Source organism: Chlorocebus sabaeus, chromosome 23, assembly GCF_047675955.1.
Source record: "Chlorocebus sabaeus isolate Y175 chromosome 23, mChlSab1.0.hap1, whole genome shotgun sequence".
Classification (NCBI taxonomy): domain Eukaryota; kingdom Metazoa; phylum Chordata; class Mammalia; order Primates; family Cercopithecidae; genus Chlorocebus; species Chlorocebus sabaeus.
The window spans coordinates 69,225,425-69,246,714 of NC_132926.1; the positions used below are offsets into that span (position 1 = coordinate 69,225,425).

At 35.2% G+C, this 21,290-nt stretch overlaps 1 protein-coding gene across 15 annotated transcripts in view; it reads right to left on the reverse strand.

Annotated features, from left to right (window-relative positions):
- The window catches only part of APC (APC regulator of WNT signaling pathway), a 141,529-nt gene that overhangs the window by 76,320 nt on the left and 43,919 nt on the right, over nucleotides 1-21,290 (reverse strand). For 9 of the 15 annotated variants that reach the window (XM_038009020.2, XM_008014148.3, XM_008014136.3 and 6 more), the window contains exons 2-3: nucleotides 4,607-4,691; nucleotides 3,628-3,829 (exon numbers count right to left, since the gene is read on the reverse strand). In XM_038009020.2, the coding sequence (XP_037864948.1) occupies nucleotides 3,628-3,829; nucleotides 4,607-4,691 (287 nt within the window). Of the gene's footprint in view, nucleotides 1-3,627; nucleotides 3,830-4,606; nucleotides 4,692-15,222; nucleotides 15,376-21,290 lie in introns of all 15 variants that reach the window. The other 6 variants (XM_073010760.1, XM_073010759.1, XM_008014142.3 and 3 more) reach the window with 1 other exon arrangement.

Genomic DNA, 21,290 nt, shown 5'->3' on the forward strand with positions numbered 1-21,290 from the left:
ATAGCATCATCTTCCTTTAAGAAGCACAAAGGGTATGATATTCTATCAACGGGGAGGAAAAATTAATTCTGCCATACTACTGACTCACAGTGTCCAACAACTACAGAGTCCTAAAAAAACCCACTTATTTCACATCAACATTATGCTTAATTTACAGGAAAAAAATGAAGACTCAAATATATATAGCAGGATGTAACTGTTAACAGTCTTAACAAAATAAAAGTAAACACAGAGTTGCCAAATCTTATACAGCGGGGCTTCAACAGACACAGTCAGTCACAGGAAAGAACAAGAAATAGAACTTACATATATGTATGTGTATTTGCTGTGTTTATGTATACAAATTCAACCAAAGAATTGGTACAGAATTAAAAACTGGATGGATAAGTGAGTAAATGTAACAAATCTTCATCTTTCAGAGTGGTGAGTCAGTAAGTCATGTCCAATACTAGTATATAAGCATATTATTTAGAGTTATAGAAGTAACAATCTCATGGGAAATGAGACTGAATATAGGAAAGGAATACTGATACTTTTCACTTATGATGCTTTATAAAGCTAAGCTAGTGATACTAATGATCAGTCAGAGTTGAGAACCTTCTAACAACACTATGCTGATACCTCTTTCTCTCCAGATACAGCAACTTTTTGTAGTGTGTAATAAAGCCTGAATTAGAAGTTGGGCCATATTTTGGGAGAAAAACGAAAACAAAAACAAGACGTCTTTTCTATAGTAACAACAGAAAAGGTTACAGCACTTTTAAATATTTTTTAAAAGAAATGTATTTTCCACTTGGAGTTAAGTCAGAACACTAGCTTAAAGTTATTTACAGTGGTATTAAATAACAAATAAAACATGGAGATCATTGCATTCAAGTCTTTGGAGAAATAAGCTTTTCCTAAATTTAGATGCAAAGAACTCCGGAAGACTGGCAAGAAATAATGTCAAGACAGAAAATAAGAACATTTTTATTACAAGTATTCCTTACCACTTACAGCTGCATTTGTTAGGTTTACTAGTATTCGCAGTAAAACCTATTTCAAAAATTAATGTTTTTCTCTGAAACTCCCTCTCTCTGCTACTAAAATCAGGACTGTGCCTACATAAAGCAAAGTAAGGAAAAGAAAGCAAGTAAGGACAGGTTGGTATGCATGCCCTTTGCCTCTTAACAGAGTTCAAAGGGGAAAAAGAGATGGAAGATCATGGACCCTAGTTCACTCCTTATTTTTCAGGATGGTGTTTCAATAGTCTAGGATCAATGTATGAAACAGAGACTTATGTAAACTTAAGAAATAAAAGACAGTGTAACATCATTTCTGGTCCAGATAATTATCCCTATTTTCATAAATGGGCACATATGAAACTGGACAGAAAGTAATAAAAAGTCTTCTGCCTATCAGTGAGATATGCTGGGTATTTCCTATATACTAATATTCAATTATCACAACAATGCCACAAAGTAGAACCATATCTTTATCTTACAGAAGAAAATGGCACAAAAATTTAATGACTTGACCAAGGTCACAGAGATAATATGAAGGTTTTATATATTTTACCATTTTCTGAATGTCTAACAGAACTTTTAGAAATACAAAGATAATAAAGATATTTCCTAATATGTACATTAAGGAATCTTTTAGGGGACATAAAACATTTGACGAAGTTCCTGATAATGATCTATAGTCTGGTATCTGCAGCGAGATAATGTTAACTTTAGAAAGAGAAGAATTAATACACTAGCTGTGAAAAATCAGAACTCATTCCAAACCTCAAGCAATTTTTTTTTTCAGGTGTTAAAACTTACACATTAAGAAATGTTTTGTTGGCCAGGCACAGTGGCTCATGCCTGTAATCCCAAAACTTTGGGAGGCCAAGGCAGGCAGATCACCTGAGGTCAGGAGTTCGAGACCAGCCTGGCCAACATGGTGAAACCCCGGCTCTACTAAAAATACGAAAATTAGCCGGATACGGTGGGATGTGCCTGTAATTCCAGCTACCCGAGCTGGATACGGTGGGGTGTGCCTGTAATTCCAGCTACCCGGGAGGCTGAGGCACAAGAATTGCTTGAACCCAGGAGGTGGAGGTTGCAGTGAGCCGAGATTGCGCCACTGCACTCCAGCTTGGGCGACAGAGCAGGACTGTCTCAAAAAAAAAAAAGAAAAAAGAAATGTTTTGTTGATCCCACAGAGGTAAAAAGTAAATACTAGAGGCTAGGAAACATAGAGGGAAAGAAAAGAAAAAGATTTGTTAAAGAATATAAAATTGCAGCTAGATAGGAGGAATAAGTTCTAGTGTTCTATACTACTGTAGAATGAGCATAGTTAACAATATTACATAGCTGCAAATAGCTAGATGGTAGATAGTGAATGTTCTCAACACAAAGAAATGATAAATGTCTGAGATGACAGATATGCTAATCTGATTGCAATAAATTGTATGTGTAGAAACATCACTGTGTACCCCATGAAATGTACAATTATTATTTATAAATTTTAAAAAATAAAAAAGGCATATTTCATTTGTAGCCACTTGTAGTGGGCCTTCCATAATGAAGAGAGTCATCTTTTACTGAATCTAGTAGTTACCGAATATACTTCAATAGATAATCAGAAATTCAATAAAAATCAGTTACTACCTTTTTTTTTTTTTTTAAAGTAGAGACAGAGTCTTGGCCAAGCGTAGCAGCTCATGTCTGTAATCCAAGCACTTTGGAAGGCCGAGGCTGGGGGTGGGGGAATCACCTGAGGTCATGAGTTTGAGACTAGCCCGACCAACATGGTGAAACACTGTCTCTACTCAAAATACAAAATTAGCCAGGCGTGGTGGCACATGCCTGCAATCCCAGCTACTTGGGAGGCTGAGGAATCGTTTGAACCTGGGAGGCAGAGGTTGCACTGAGCCAAGATTGAGTCATTGCACTCCAGCCTGGGCAACAAGTGAAACTGCATCTCAAAAAAAAAAAAAACAAAAAACGAGAGAGTCCTACTATGTCACCCAGGCTGGTCCTGAACTCCTGGCCTCAAGCAATCCTACCGCCTCAGCCTCCAGAGTAGCTGGGATTACAGGTGTGGGCCAAAGTATCTGGCAAGTTATTTTAACTACATATAAATATTATAATTATGTGTATTACTCAATGTACAGAGCAGTCAAAGTATTTAAGTGACAACCAGCCTGGTCAACATGAAGAAACTCCATCTCTACCAAAAATACAAAAATTAGCCAGGCCTGGTGGTAGGCATCTATAGTTTCAGCTACTTGGGTGGCTGAGGCACGAGAACCGCTCGAACCCAGAAGGTGTAGGTTGCAGTGAGCTGAGATCATGCCACTATACTCCAGCCTGGGAGACACAGTGACACCCTGTCTCAAAATAAACCCCAATAAACGAACAAAAAAACAAAGTATTTAAGTGACAAAATAGGTCTTTGGAATCCCAGGAAACGGCCTTGTTCATATTTTTAGATTTAATATAAGTGCAATCAATAACATTCTATCTTTGAGTTTAAAAATGCAAAATGCTCTAAGTGTTGGCTATCACCTACCATAAATTCACAATGTACATATTATATTACAAAATAACAATAAACTGGAGTGTACAAGGCAATGTTTACTATATGAAGAAAAGTTACCTCTCTTTCTCAAGTTCTTCTAAATATCCAGTACTTTCTCTGCTTCCATTTACAAACCCTCTTCTTGGAAATGAACCCATAGGAACAGGACTGCACTCTCCAGAACGGCTTGATACAGATCCTTCCCGGCTTCCATAAGAACGGAGGGACATTTTTGACCGTAGTTTTACTCCAGGGAAATTACTGCTATCTAAGTTAAGCTCTAAATAAAATAGAGACAAGTTTTTATACAACAATTGCTTTAAGTGGTCTAAAATATTCTTAATGTTATTATATTATTTTAAAGTGAAATATTAGGTTTACATTTTAGCCACAAATATACATGACTGAAAAAAAATTATTTAGGACTTTCCCTGCAAAGGCCACTTGGGTCAGAGTAAAAATAAGGAGTATGTTAAAGGAAAATTAGATAAAACGTACTTCCTTAGACTTCCTCTAAATAATATTTTGGAATTCAAAAGTAATTTCCCTGTCTGGCTTCAATTATTATCAAGCACATTCTCTGTTCTGACATTAGAATTTTCAAGCAACAAAATGAGAAAAATATCCTTTTAAAACTACTCAAAACGACTTATCAACTTACATATGTGAAAAGGTTAAAGTATTTCTATACTGAATGAAGAAGACAATACTACTTCCAATGAGACAGTGGGCTCAAGTCTATGGCATATAGAATACTAAAGTTCTATTTAGTGACTGGCAGAATAGCAACAAGCTTTAAAAAGAGCTGAAAATTATTTAAGGAAGAGATTTAAAATAGTTAATTCACAGCCAGTTAAATGTTTAACTGAAGAAATGACACACAAACACATTTTTTATTTATTTGTACTTTTAACAATTACATCCTGACGGTAAAGCTAATACACCAAGAAAACTGATACCAACACCCAAATCGAGAGAAGCTATACTTGGATCTACACATCTAAAGATGACAATTTGAGCTTAAAAAATTATTTTAAAACATCTTTTTAAAATCTACCTTTAAGACGCTCTAATAAATCAATCTGTCCAGAAGAAGCCATAGCTTCATCTTCAATACTTCCTTGTAGTTGTTTAAGTACTTCCTGTTAAAAAGAACACAATATATTAACATGAAATTCTAAATAACTTCAAGACATGATTCTGTATTTCTTGACATTTAAGTATGCTGAGAAAAAAATTCAGAGCACTCTGAAAACATGCACCTTATATATATTACCTATTATTCATTATTAATAAATAAATCATGGCCAAATAATAATAGTGATATTTTGTGATAATGGTGACTATGGGGAGTCTCTATGCACAGTATTACAAACACACGTAAGATACATTCATTATTTCTAACTTAAAAAAAAAAACCAACGATGCAAATTATTCTCATTTTTAAGATAAAACAAGTGAGACCCAGAGACTTGCTCAAGTTACAAAAGCTACTTATGTGTTTAGAATCCATGTCTCTTAAGTGTGCACCATGACCATAAAAAACACCAAATTAACACAATCTATTTAACAACTTCAACATTCAAGCTTTTATATACCATGTTTAAGTATATTCTGCTAGTATACTAATTTACAATTAGCATATATTCAAATAACTGTATGTTCACTCTTTCTTGACTTTTGATGCTTTTCTTCTTTCCCATGTAAACCCTTTCTTGATAATTTTTTCTCCAAGAATGTTAGAAACTTTCATTTTCTACCAGCTTTTCTGCCATTACATTTGTGAACTTTGGCTCTTATTGCATGCTACTTAGTAATAATTTATATTATTTTCCATTTACTGAGGCATTCCATTCTAGCTCCTAGCATAGTTCTTTGGCCAATCAGGTTTCCTGAAGCAAGACAAAGTATTTGAACACTTGCAACTTTGTATCTAAATAGAGTGTTCCCTTATAAGAAAAGTAATCTGTAAACACATTAAAAGGAAAACCTATCAAAAAGTTAGTGAATGGAGCAAAGACAGTTTCACTGATTTATCTTGACAGTGACATTGTAAGCATTCATGGTGGCTCATGCCTGTAACCCCAATGCTTTGGGAGGCTAAGGCAGGAGGGTCACTTGAGTCCAGGAGTTTGAGACCAGCCTGGACAACAGAACAAGACTCTGTCCCTAAAAAATTAAAAACAAAAAAAACAAAAAACAAACAAACAAAAAAACCTGTAAGTGGTGGCATGTGCCTGTAGTCCCAACTACTTGGGAAGCTGAGCCAGGAGGATCACCTGAGCCCAGAAGTTTGAGGCTGCAGTGAGCCACAGTCTCACCACTGCACTCCATCCTGGGTGACAGAGTAAGACCCCAGCTAAAAAACAAAAAGGAATCGCCCCCAAATCCTATAATTTCCTATGTTAATAAATAGCCTTAGTATCTGACCTTCAAATAATAGGCCATGTTGGAGTCTGAAAGGCTTGGGTAAGTAGATGTGGGGGCATGAAGGTGACTGTACTATTTTCAAAATATTCCAGAGTGTTTTACATCTGTGGAATAGGAAACAAATTTGCACAGGGATAACTTCCTTTACTGAATGTGAGTACGCCCACCAAAATGTCGACTATAAACTTCAGGGCACCATCTCTTCCACTTAAGAACTCTCACTGGAGACTACTGTGATTTTTCCAGGATTTCAATTCTCTTTCTATCCACTGCTACTGTTTTAGTCCTTCAATAATCCTTTTAATCTTATCCCTATTTCTCAGGCTTCCAGTCTCACAATTCAACTACTACCCTTGAGCAGTTAATTTCCAATGACATGTCTCAAATCCTAACCTTACTTGCAAACTTCAGATTCACTTTTCCAACCAACTGACGCTTTACATCTGTATGATAGGCACCATACATCTAAATGTCCAGAACTGAACTGGCATTTTGTCCCAATAAAGCTTGTTCTCTGCCTTGTATTCTCTCAGTTAAATGGCATTAGCCTTCTCCTTCTCCTCCAGCGTAAATCCTTAGCACCTCCTCCTTCACATTCCCAGTTATGGAATTCCGGTGATTCTACCTCTAATACCTCTCTTAGAGCTACCTCTTTCATATTCTTACTGTCACTATCTTGTTATTAACCCTACCTAAACTACGAAAATAATTTCCTAAGTGGCTCAATCTCGCACAGAGCTGTCAGAGCAATCTTTTTAAAGCACAGCTTTGATCAAGTCTCTAAGATTCTTCTCCAAAGCCTATAGTAGTGGTTCTCAAGCGTCACCATGGATCAGAATCACCTGAAGACCTTGTTAAAACATAGATTGTTGATTCAGTAAGCCTGGGGTAGAGATTGAAAATCTACATTTTGAACAAGTTTTCAGGGGATGTTGATGCTGAAAACAGAATCATTAAGATGTTAACAGTGTTATTCTATGGAGACTGAAATTATAAGCAATTTCTCTTTTACTTGTTGTGTCATACTTTTTAAACAATATGTATAACAAAAAATCCTACTTGTTTTTAGAAAAGTTACAAAGATTTAAAAGTTTAAAAATCATAATAAAAAATCCTTGGTACATCATTGGACATACATCTAATTTTTTCAAAACTAATGCTACATTAATGGTCTTTTGAAAAAGAAATAATAAAGAAAAAAATAAAATATTTTAAAAAATGAAAAAGCTATATAAATTCAGATGTCCAACAATAAGTATTAAATAGGCCATAGCATTTTTTAGCTGTACATACAATGGAACACTATGCAACTGTAAAATACATAATCTGATGTAAGATGACAATAAATTACACAGAAAAAAATTATGCTGCAAAATATGTCATCAAATGCAAGTTTGCATAAATGTATAGAGAAAAGAATATATATATACTATCAAAGGTTACTCTTACCTCTGGTGATGGGATTTAAATTTTTTTAAAAAATAGGTGGTTTTGATTATTTCTTTTTGTCCACATTTCCTAATTTAATAAAATAGTGAATACACTCAACTTGTAATAAAATTCTATTTTTAAAAATTTCTGTACACATTGCTAGAAATCTATTGATAGCTATAATCATACAGGTAAATAAGATTTAAGGTTAAACAATTTTTAAAAAGATTCTCAAAGTAGTCACCTTGGAAAGCTACTAATTTACTCCAATGATGTGTTACTTACATTATATCTGTAAGTGCTTTGAGTTATGAACTTCATCAACAAAATCTGTATATATTTACAGTCACATCCAGTTACTTTGCCTTAAGACGACATCATCCAATATGACCTACATTACTTACTAGTTTGCCATGAACAGTTTATGGCTATTCCACAATAAAAATTGACCTCAAGTAATTTTTTTCCTGTTTTATTGAGGCACAACATACATATGTAAAATACACTAATCCTAGATTTTCACACCCATGTAATCACTATCTAGGTGAAGATACAGAACATTTCTAGCACCCTAGAGGGTTCCCTCAAGTTCCTTTTACCAATTTTCATTTCCTAGAGGTAACCGCTATTCTGGCTTTTTTATCAGAAGAGTTTGGCATCTTCTTGACCTTCATATAAATTATGGAATCATACAGTATATAAGCCTCTTGTGTCTCACGTTTTTTGTTCAACATAGTATCTGTGAAATCTGTCCATACTGTTGCCTTATCAGTTCATTATTTTTAAATGTTGTATAGTATGTAGTAGTCCACTGTATAAATACAGCCCAATGTATCTATCCTTTCTCCTCTTTAATGGGGCATTTGGGCTGTTACCAGTCTGGAGGCTATTAATTTAAACATCAGTCATTTGAGTAGGAGTGAAATAGTCTTTGCATTTCCCTGATGACAAATGATGCTGAATCCCTTTTCATGAACTTATCTGCCATTTATCTTTCTTTCTGAATTGTCTTTTCAAGTCCCTGGGTCACATTTTAAAAACTGGATCGTCTTTTTGTTACTGGTTTGTGGGAATTATTTATATATTCTGAAGGAATTATTTATATATTCTGAACTGAGCTTTTGGTCAGATATATGTATTGCAAATATTTTCTCCTCTATGGCTTACTTTTTCATTTTCTTACTGAAGTCTTCTGAAAAGCATAGGTTTTTAATTTTGATGAAGTTTATCTTAAACATTTTTATGTTTAGTCTTTTGTGTGTCCTAAGAAATTTTGCCCACCCAAGGCCACATGGATAAGATTATCCTATGTTTTCTTCTAGAAGCACACTGAAGTCTTTTGATGAACAAAAGTTCTTAGTTTTAAAGTAGTCTATCAAATTTATTTCATTTATGGTGCTTTGGCATTCTGTTTAAGAAATCTTTGCCTACTCCCAGGATAGGAAGCTATTACTTATGTTTTCTTTTAGAAGCCACTGTTTTGTCTTTTTTGTTTGTTTGTTTTTACCATTTTTTTCTCTGTGCTTCAGTTTGAATATTTTCTACTAGTTTTTTTCAAGTTCACTAATTCTGTCTTCTCATTAGTTCACTAATTCACTGTTCAGCCTGCTGTTAACAGCAGCTTAAGCCCATCCAATGTTAATTTCAAATACATTTTTCAGTTCTAGACTATCTATTTGCTTCCTTTTAATTATAGACTCCAATTCTCTGTCAAAATTTTCTATCTGTTCATTCATTTTTTTTTTCAAGACATTTATAATACTTATGTTAAAATCCTTGACTACTAACTGCAACATCTGGATCATTTGAATTTGCTCCTATTACCTATTTGTTCTCTTGATTATCAGTAATCTTCCAGTTTCTCTGCATTTCATATAACGTTTGACTATATGCCAACTGTGTATACAAGAAAAAAAGAGACTTTAGATGATTGACAGTATTTTCCCCCAGAGAGTTTGCCTTTTCCATTGTTGGGGTCTGATCTCCTCAATCCAATTAGCAACTAAAAATGGATTGGGACCCTCTGGGTGCAGTGGCTCACGCCTGTAATCCCAGCACTTTGGGAGACTGAGGCGGGTGGATCACGAGGTCAGGAGATCAAGACCATCCTGGCTAACACGGTGAAACCCCGTCTCTACTAAAAATACAAAAAATTACCCAGGCGTGGTGGCAGGCGCCTGATGTCCCAGCTACTTGGAGGGCTGAGGCAGAAGAATGGCGTGAACCCAGAAGGCGGAGCTTGCAGTGAGCCAAGATTGCGCCACTGCACTCCAGACTGGGCGACAGAGCGAGACTCCATCTTGGAAAAAAAAAAAAAAAAAAAGGAAAAAAATGGATTGGGACCCAGTTGCAATTTTAAGTTCACAACTGGTTTGGGTTTCCCAGTTCCTTGAGTGTGTCCCTCTATATTCAGATAGGAAATATGAAAGGTCTCCATCTCCTCAGCAGTTAACTTCTTACCCTATACAGTATCAAAATCTGATATTTATCTTGAATGGAAAACCGGATATACTAGGTAGGTCTTCCTCTAATAGGTCTTTCCTAAGCATTGCAGGAATATGGGATATTTCACTTTGCCTTTCCAGCTCAGCCTTATTCTCTGGTAGCACTTATCTCTCTAGCCTTAAAAGTTCTATCTCTTGGAGGTTGTAAACTCAGGTCTTTAATCTCCTGCTCTACAAAATTCAAAATCTGGCAAATGACTTGAGGAGACCTGTGGTGCGAAAGTAACATGTCTCTCCCTCTAGCAGGACTTCGCCTGCTAACATTCTGCCTTTCTAGTCTATCCTAAGTCTCCTGTACTACAAGACTTGGCCAATATCACATGGTAAAAATGAGCCATGTATTTAGAGCTCTTCTAAATGCTAATATCTCTACATCTGCCCTCATGTTTGTCGAGGCTGCCAACAATTTCATTTTCTTTTTCTTTCATACCTGCAGAAAGGCCTCAAGAGTTTCTTTCTCCCAGTGAAGTCCTTCTGCTTGTGCCAATGATGAATCTCAATCTGTACCCAGAATCAATATCCCCCGGGAAGAAAATTACCAGTAATCTCAGCTTATCTAGAAAGGGTTCTTTCCTCTTAGGAATTATAGTTAATACAGAGCTTGATGATTCCACAGTCTTCCAATGTCTTTAAAATTATGATTTTTGTATTGTATCCAGTGTTCTCTAGTTTTTCAGTGGGACATATTGCTTGGGGGCTGCATACTGCATACAACCTAGAAGAGGCCCTTAATTTTGAAGAGTTTTTAAAAGAAAATGGAACACAATTGCAAAGCAGTTCCAAAAAAAAAAAACAGTTTCAAAAAGTTATCTGAGAAATGGCAGCTTTTAAATACATATGTAATTTTGAAGGAGAGAATATTCATTTGTATCTTAAAATTCTGGAAGCTCAGTTTGAAAAGGTTAATTACATTATATAATCACATATAATATTGTCTTAACAGAATTTTAACATTTTAGAAACATTAGAAACTTATTCATTAGGCTGGGCACAGTGGCTTACGTCTGTAATCCCAACACTTTGGGAGGCTGAGGCAGGTGGATCACGAGGTTAAGAAATTGAGACTATCCTGGCTAACATGGTGAAACCCCATCTCTACTAAAAACACAAAAATTAGCTGGGCGTGGTGGTGTGCACCTGTAGTCCCAGCTACTAGGGAGGCTGAGGCAGGAGATTAGCTTGAACCCGGGAGGCAGAGGTTGCAGAACGCCAAGATCGTGCCACTGCACTCCAGCCTGGTGACAGAGCATGACTCGGTCTCAAAAAAAAAAAAAAAAAGAAAGAAAGAAAGAAAATTATTCATTAGAGATGAAATGTGCTGTGGTTATACCAGTGATATTTATCTATGAGCAACGCTGTCATTTCAGAGAGGCTGCTACTTGACCCACTTATATTTATTTCAGTATATCATAGTTAAAGATGCTTTTCATTACCAGATACAAGTACACTTGATAATTACATCTCCAAAATACAGTCTGAAATGCTGATCTTGATTTTTACTTTTTCTTACTTTCTGAAAATATGTACTTTACATGTATATTGTTTTACAGTTTATAGACCAATTTATAAATATTAAATTTTGTCAAACTACAACAAAGAGGTAAATGCTTGATTAATAATTTGCCTATAGATAATTCTTCCTACACCATGCCACCTTTCAGCTTTTTATCTCTATAACGCTATCTTTACCTTGTTACTATGCTCAGCATTTTATAGTCAACTAAACAGCTCTAGGTAGGCTGGGCATGGTGGCTCATGCCTGTAATTCCAGTACTTTGAGAGGCCGAGGCGGGTGGATCACCTGAGGTCAGGAGTTTGAGACCAGCCAGGCCAACATGGTGAAACTCTGCCTCTACTAAAATACACAAATTAGCCGGGCATGGTGGCAGGCACCTGTAATCCCAGCTACTCCCGGGGCCGAGGCAGGAGAATCGCTTGAGCCCAGGAGGTGGAGGCTGCAGTGAGCTGAAATTGTGCCACTGCACTCCAGCCTGGGTGACAAGAACGAAACTCCATCTAAAAAAAGTTGGGAGGAGGGCTCTAGCCCTGGAGTAAAAACTAAACCACACAACTTTTTTTAAGATTGGCTGCAATTCTGCATTTATCCGATTTCATATCATCTAAATTCCATGTAATCTCTATTTTATTTTCATTACAAAAAATTTCAAACATATACCTATATGCGCAGAAAATTATAACAAACCCCCATGTACCTTCATACCCCACATCAACAATTATCAATTCATGGTCAGTTGCGTCTCATCTACACCCATATCCACTTCCTCTATTTCTACCCCTCTGCACCAGACTTATTTTGAAAACAAAGCTCAGGCATCATACAACTTCTTTGTAAATATTTCAATATGTATATTTAAACAAGGATTCTTTCTAAACACAAACACAATAATATCATTATACTTAAAAATAAATATTTCCTTAATACACAGTGTTCACATTTCCCTAACCCTTAAACACTTATTTCCCTGGCTGCTACAAAGACACATGTAATCAAATAGCAAAGCAGTGTCCTCTTTTGCCACTAGATGGTACTATTGCATAAATTTTAGACTTTAGTTTAAGTAATCCGGTGGGAGGAGACACACTTTTTGCTGTTTTTTTGTTTTGTTCAGTTGTTTTCTTTTTTTCAGACAGGGTCTGGCTCTTTTGCCCAGGCTGGAGTACAATCCTCACACCTCAGCCTTCCAAGTAGCTGGGACCACAGATGTGCTCCACACCTGGCTAATTTTTGTATTTTTTTGTAGAAACAGAGTCTTGCCATGTTGCCCAGGCTGGCCTCAAATTCCTGAGCTCAAACAATCCTCCTGCTTGGCCTCCAAAAGTACTAGGATTACAGGTGTGAGCCACGATGCCCAGCCTCCTTTTGCTTACTTTGGAGGTAAAGAGATTAATGACCAAGAAACGTGAATCTAGTTTATATAAGGTATTACAAAGTCTAGCAAGTGACCTTGGGGGAAATAACCACTGTGTTGGATTAATCTTAATCCACCTTAGGAAGTGCCAATGGTTTCAAAAGCGTCTACACAAAACAATATTCTAAGACAAAATAAACAGGTCATGGTTTATGCTGTTTCACAGCATAAAACCTTAAAAAGAGATATAATTTCATTATAGGGCTGCAACTGTTATGGTACCACATATCCAATTCTAAGGAAATACGTTAATGGATTCACAAGATGTCTGTTGACGTACATGCTGAGTAAAATAAATTTATGGTTGGTTTCAGGTATATCTGAAGTGCCACTATTCCTGATGTATGTAAGGTTGAGCATCCTAAATCCAAAAATTTGAAGTCTGAAATGCTCCAAAGTCTTGAGCTTTCTGAGCACCAACATGACACTCAAAGGAAATGCTCAATGGAGCATTTCAGATTTTGGATTTTTGAATTAGGGATGCTCACAAAATGTAATACAAATATTTCAAAATCTGAAAAAATACAAAATCCAAAACACTTCTGGTCTGAAGCAATTTTGAGTAAGAGATACTCAACTTGTATTATACCACACATATAAATGATCAACTAGATATTCCACTATAGAAATTTGAGGGTGTGACTTCTACTGTCACTCTGAGAGACATTCCACTTCAGTGTGGCGATGGATCTAAGGGTAAGTTACACTGTCTTTCAAATATGAGTTTTGAATTTGCTCAAGGAATTAAACGGAAACTTTAAAAAAGAGATCTCAGAGTTCTATACTACAAAACAGACATGTACTATCTAAATAGGTGTGTCGGGAGTTCTCTGCAAAATATACCATACTAAAGTAGATGAAAGAATATTTTAATTCTGTATTTCAAAACTTTTAAAAATACATGCGAAGTATAACGATTTGAAATGTAATGTGTTGATCAATGTTAAAATACCAAACTACTCTTTTTTAACCTGTTAGGCAACTAATGCAAGTCTTTTTAGGTCACCCATAGTTTGTGGAAAGAACAAAATGTTTGTTTATAGTCTACCTTATTTCCCAAGGGATTTGGAAGTAGGTATCTTGGATGTCTGTCATTGCTGGGGACAGTTTTTACCACACAAGAGGGTAATTAGAGTAGAAAAGATTGATAGAGGGATGGAAAGACGGAGTAAGACACATGAGCAAAGGTTGAGCTGTGATGATACTGAATATAAAGGGTAAAAGAGAAGCAGAAACAGTTACCTCAGTGACACACACAAGTCTGGAGAATAAGGCAAACCTTGAAATGCACAGGAAAGAAACTAGGATAGAATAGGAAATTAGTAAGGAATAAGAGTAGTGAGCAGACAGGAAGAACTGGGCCAGGAACTCAAATGTTAAAATAGCCAAGAGGCAGAAACAACAAAAAGCAGGAAGATTTTTTTTTTTTTTTAAATACAGGAAGTAACTTTTTTTTTTTTTTTTTGAGAATGGGGTCTTGTTATATCGCCCAGGCAGGTCTCGAGCTCCTTGGCTCAAGCTATCCTCCTGCCTCTGCCTCACTAAGAGCTGGGATTACAGGCCTGAGCCACCACACATGGTGGAAGTAACATTTTTGTTGATGATGTCCAATTCTATGAAGTTATTAAATTCAGTCAGAAGAGAATCTGCCTAAGCAACTGGGAATTAAAACAGCTAAAGTTTAACCTCAATTATTTTGAAACTAGAACATCTTTCCCACTACATACTATTTTCTAACTTTTCTTGGAGGTTATCAGAACTTTTCAGTACTATTTGACAAGCCAATTTTAGGGCTTGAAGATGCCTGGACATCATCTAGACTAGCGTGACGCCTGTACTTGGCAAATAAGACAACTTAAGTCCTGAAGAATATACAGAGGTCATATATACCTCAGTTTGTGGCAAAGCCAGGTATAGAACCACGTACTGACTTTTAGTTCATGGCTCTTCCCACTAGGGCATCCTGATTTTCTTGATCACCTATCATTGCAGCACTTACGGGGTGACAAGATCTGAGGGAGTTGGGGAGGAAGACTATACTTAATATCCAAGATATATTCTAAAATCATGAGGCTAGTTTCTATGAACTATGCAGAAAACCTTGCCTCAGTATAGTGATGCTATATTTGGTCTCTTCTCTTTAATCTTAAAAAGAGCTAAGAACTAATTAGCCATTGGAGTTATACACCTATTTTCTTTATATGATTCACTGAATGAATTCAATGTATCTTATTTAAAAATATAAATGCTAACTTTTGCAAGAAAGAGTTTACATATTATTGCTTAAAATACACTTTTAAGTGTCTTACCCCAAGTTTACAAGAGGGAATACTGAATAAAAATGGATAAACTACAATTAAAAGTCACAGTCTTGATACCTTCATATTGGATGCCTCAGTTTCCAGTTTTGTAAGATGATTGGAATTATCTTCTAGCTCTTGTCGAAGATTTGAGTTCTCCATCTTCAGTGCCTCAACTTGCTTTAACAACTGATCATATGAAGCTGCAGCCATCCTTGGCTACCCTTGGACCTATAAGGTTAAAAAGGATTTTGAAATTCACTACTAAAAAATTTAGTGGCTGCTCGTTTTTAAGAAAGGGGTAAAGGAAACAAAACTCTTAAGACGTTTAAGAAGAATTGTGTTAATATGCTAGTTTTTGGTCTCCAAACAATATTGTTCAAGTAGCAGCATCTTTCTAAGAGGATGAAACAGTGGAGTCTCAGTTTAAGACAAATGAAATTAAAATAGAAGAGAGAACTTTAGTTGTGCCTGAATACATGTGTCTTCTCACAGATGGATTAAACTTTCTATCAAGTAATAATTTCTTCAAGGTTTTAAAGATATTTTACCCATTCTTACAGGCAAAACTTAGGAAATATAATTATGATAAAAATTTATGTATATTAGTAATACTATTTTATTTCTGAATTTTATCTGATAGTCACAGAATTTTAGAGCCAGAATGGACTGAGATTACATATTCCATTTCACACTTTTCATTTGATAAAAGGCTAATCTTACACATCCTCCACAGTGAAACAGTTCTGAAGTTCTAAGATCTCATTAAAAGGCAATCATTTAACAAAATGGACATGAAGGAGCGCATTAAATGAAGACTTTAAGCCTTTTTGATAGGAAGATGGTAAATAAGAATTACTAACATAAAGTTCAATCACATTTATTCAAAAGGTTGACTATAATAGCCCATGCTATGGCATATGTGGTCTTGGGATCTGCTGTGCTCAAACTGAGGCCAAAAGACACCTAAAGAGAATGGATGACCTGAGAAGTACAGACTGTCAAAGAGAAATGAAGCAGAGTCTGGCAGTCATTATGACTGGGAAAGAAGAGGGGAGACAAAGAAGATACAAAAGATAGCCAAGTAATAAGAGGACCTTAGGAAGAATTACAGAATGCTAGGAGTTATATTAAGATTAACCAAGTAAGATTCAGGAGATCCACATTCTCTCTTTAGTTTAGGTCAAATCATTTTGGAATAAATAAAATCCTGCCTATCTTAATTATTTAATAGCTAAAAAGTATTAAGTAGTTTGCACTTAAGCAATAAAGATCTTGACATTAAAAACATGCCTCTATAATATGAAATCCACTACATAGAATAAGACAGACAGGCTGTAACACTGGCTAGTCATGACAGTATTGGAGTTCAGCAATTAGAAGACTCTACCAAAGGAAATCAAGGGACTTATCTTAGATCTAGTTAGTTCTACAATGGCTAGAATCAACAGTAAACCTGGTACAATCCAATGACATCTGAGGAGGAAGGGGAGTCCTGCGGGCGGGGATCACCTACAAAGTCTTTATGGTTGAAAAAAATTGAGTCTTGTGTGTTAATTTCAGGCCTGGTCATGATTTAATCTTTGCCCCTTCATTTTAATTCGTTTCACAATTTGTAAATGAACATTCACAATCTGCTTTAACATAACTTACAGCGATATTATTAGGATTAATAACAAAAGGTAGGCTAAAAAATAAAAGTACTACGTAAATGTAAGTTATATTATGAAAATATACATGTAACATAACCTCTTCAGTAAGATATAGTGTTCACCTATAGTTAAGACACTTCCTCTGACCAATGGACAAGGGGTAAAGAAGTCATGCTGCCATAGGAGACATCTCAAAAATAAAGGAAAAATCCACAGGAGTGATCATTATTTTGTTTTACATCTTATTAATAAGCAGGTCTGAAAATACCCAGCACATTATAAACCATATGACAGAGGTAGGGATCTGACAGAATTTGAATAATGTGAGCCTTAAAATTTCTCATTTCAAATAAAATTAACAGGTAATTTTACATCAAAATAATAAAACAAAATAAGAGAAAAGGTAGTAACAGAGAAAAAAATGGACACACACAAGTTTACTGAGACACAGAAGTTATAACCTTACACAATCACGAAAAGAGCCAGATGCGCAAGATGAGCAGAGACTGCTAAAAGTACTCTTTATTACAGGAATAAAAAAATCAACTCTTCAGATGAAGAATTAAACCTTTAATCATCTTTTTTTTCCCCCAACTCCAGAATCCCAATCATTAAAGTTTTTTCTGCTCTAGAAATAATCTAATTTTATGGAAAAAATAAGATGTTTCATGGAAGAATACCCAAACTTATATTGTTTTAGGATGCTGCAGCCATCCCTCCCTAATCCAAAACTTGTGAAGCCATACAAAATTTGTGAAGTTGTAAACTTACTTTGGAATGTCTTTTTTTTTCAATTACAAGAATTGCATACCAAATACATCTTTAAAACTTTTTTTTTAAATTTGAAACTTGTGTGATCACATTACAGCTGCCACACACCATGAAATGGGGAAAACCTCCCAACCTTTCACTTTACTGAGAGCATGCAAACCTCTCAATTTGTTTTTCTGCAGTTAAGATGACCACTAAAGACACTGCTCCACCTTGTAAGTGTCAGGTAGGGGAGAAGAAAGCACAAGGACTATTATCTAGACTTTCATTCAAATGTTCACTAGAAAACAAATTTACAAGTATTGTAAGAAATAAAAGCAAGGAAGCAAAAAATTTCGGGCTGGCGAAAGATAATCAGAATTAAATGTGGAGGATTATTATTTTCAGAAGTTTGAGATCACTTCTTTTTTACATCAATGGACCTGTTTTTATTATTTTGTTTTCATGGAAAAACAAAGGTATATTTTCCAGCGTTTTAGATGAAATGAAATAAGAGGAAAATATAAATAAGAAGGCAGGAAAGCAAAAGAATCATAAAAGACAACTCTGCTCAACCCTATGCAAACAAATCTGAACACCCGAAATAGATAATTTACTAGAAGATATAATCTATCAAAACTGATCCCAAAAGAGATGAAAAATCTATTATAATTTACCATGAAAAAGTCACTATTAGAAAATCAATTATATCATTTAATATAACAGATCTACATGGGAAAAAATCGTATGTTCATGCCAAAGATGATGAAAAGACATTTTACAAATTCAATACCCATTCTTGTTGAAAATACTGAATAAAAAAGAACATTTCTTTAACATGATCTATCAGCCCCAAGGCTAACAGTATACTTAATGTGGAAACACTGGATATACTCTTACAGACAGGGTACCATTCTATTAGTAACAATAGTCAACACAAATTAATGAATAAAATTAGAAAAAAATTAGAAAGGGAACATTATTCACAGACCACATAATTATATACCTGGAATATACAAAAGCATCAATGAAATATTATTATAATAATGTAATTTGGTAATATAGTATAGTACCAAATATACAGAAATCATTCCTTTATAGGGGAGAGAAACCAGACAGAAGATAAATGAAAGAAAAGATCCCATTTACAATAAAAAATGAAAATATCTGGGCATAAACTGCACAAAAAGAGTCCAAAACATATACGAGAAAGATAGAAAAGTAGATTTCAACAAATGGAAAGGCATATCTTATTCTGGTATACCAAGATTCAGCAACATAAAGATGCCATTTCTCCCTAAGCTAATTTATAAATTTTACAGTCCCAACAAAAACACTATACAAAGTTTTTATTTCCTGCAGCTAGATATTAAAAAAATAGAAAATATGAAAGAGCAGGCAGTAAACTACATATTAAAATAATGTACAAAGCCTTTATAATTAAAACCATATATATGTAGTTAACTATATTGTACCAATAGATCAGTTTTTTTGTTTTGATAATTGTAATAGGGATATATAAGATGTTAATCATCTGGGGAATCTGTAAAAGGTATATAGAAACACTCTGTACTATTTTTCCAACTTTTCTGTAAGTCCAAAGTTATTTAAAATTAAAAGTTTTTTAAAAAGCTACAATACCGGTACATGAATAGACCAACCACGAGAACACAATGTTTAAAATCCAGAAGTAAATATATATAAATTCAGTATATAAAAGCAGTATCTCAATATCTGTAAAAAGATGGAATTTAAAGTGGTGCTGGGAAATGGGACAGCCATGAAGAAAAAGTAAAAACTGCATATATTACTCATAAAATACACTAGGATAACCTGCAAAAAGGAACAGAGATTTAAATGTTTGAAAAACATTTCATTCTTATGAGAGCAGACTTTTATTTTTTTAAGTAAAGATATTTAAATGGCATATACCCTCTTCAAAGGATGGTATGGAACATTTTAATTTTAATTTAATGGGGGTAAGACATACAGAGGGCCAAGTAGAGTTCTCTAAAGTAATGATGCCCGTTACTAGACTAGGAGTAATAAAGGAGATTCTTAGGGTACCTTCAAACAAATGGGAAAATTTCTATTTGCTATAAAAGCACAACTGCGTTAAAATAGTGCACATCTCTACAGTGAAATACTACACCGGTATTAAGAAGAATGAGGCTGATATAAAAATGAAGTTGATGAAAAACAAAACAAACAAACATAAAAAACAAGCAAAAGCCCATCTCCCCCCAACAACCCAAAAAAAAAAAAAAAAAAAAAAAAAAAAAGAATGCTGATCACTAATGTCTCATGTGGTCCCTGCTGCTCCAGTAAAAATAAAGGAATGCAAAAGGATAAAAAATATCACTTAAAGAACATTCAAAAATACAGTCACTGCTTATAGAATCAAGGTATAGTGTCTGGTGGTAAGTATTCCTTTTTATTACATACCCTTTGAAAAGTTTGAAAAGGAAAGCATTGGCCAGGTGGTGGTGGCTCATGCTTGTAATCCCAGCACTTTGGGAGGCTGAGGTGGGTGGATGACTTGAGGTCAGGAGTTCAAGACCAGTCTGTCCAACATGGTGAAACCCCATGTTGGTTTCACCCCATTTTGTCTCTACTAAAAATACAAAAAATTAGCCAGGTGGGGTGGCATATGCCTGTAATCCCAGCTACCTGGGAGGCTGAGGTGGGAGACTAGCTTGAACCCAGGAGATGGAGGATGCAGTGAGCCGAGACTGTGCCACTGCACTCCAGTCAGGGAGACAGAGCAAGACTCCATCTCAAAAAAAAAAAAAAAAACAAAAAAACAAAAAAACAAAAAACAAAAAACAAAAACAAGAAAACCATCCAAAATGAACCGAAATAAAAAAGAAAAGAAAAAGTTGGATTTAAAAAAAAAAAAAACAAAAAAAAAACTAAATATGATTAGAGAGAGAAAAAAGAAAACAACCTCCAAACATACTAAAACAAAGATTCTAGGGAGGGGAAATTGATTCAAGAAGCAGCAGAAAAACCTTAATAGTTCTACAACTATTAAAAAATTGGACAAGGCCTGGTGGCTCACGCCTGTAATCCCAGCAATTTAGGAGACCAAGGAGGGTGGATCACAAGGTCAGGAGATAGAGACCATCCTGGCCAATATGGTGAAATCCTGTCTCTACTAAAAATACAAAAATTAGCCAGGCATGGTGGCGTGAGCCTGTAGTCCCAGCTACTCAGGAGGCTGAGGCAGGAGAATGCCGTGAACCCGGGAGGTGGAGGTTGTTGCAGTGAGCCAAGATTGCGCCACTGCACTCCAGCCTGGGTGACAGAGTAAGACTTCATCTCAAAAAAAAAAAAAAAAAAAAATTGGAGCAGTAAGTATTAATATCTTTGCCCTCCTCCTCCAAATCCTTCAAAACACCGTATCTGAATGGTTTTGCAAACACCTTCTACCAAACTTTTAAGGAACAAATCATTCCGATCTTACACAATGCTTCCAAGGATGGAAGAATAGGAAATATTTTCCAATGCATTCCATGAAACCAATCTAACCATGACATAAAGGTCAAAGATTGTGTGAAAAAGAATAATTATAGGCTAATATTTACAAATATTGATTCAAAAAATCTAAACGAAATTATCAGGAAGCAGAATACAATAGCACACAGTAAAGAAACTACAGCAGAATGAAGCTGAGTTTATTCCAGAAATGCGAGTAGAGTGCAATATAAGATCATTTATATGTGTCACTCGCTACATGAAAAT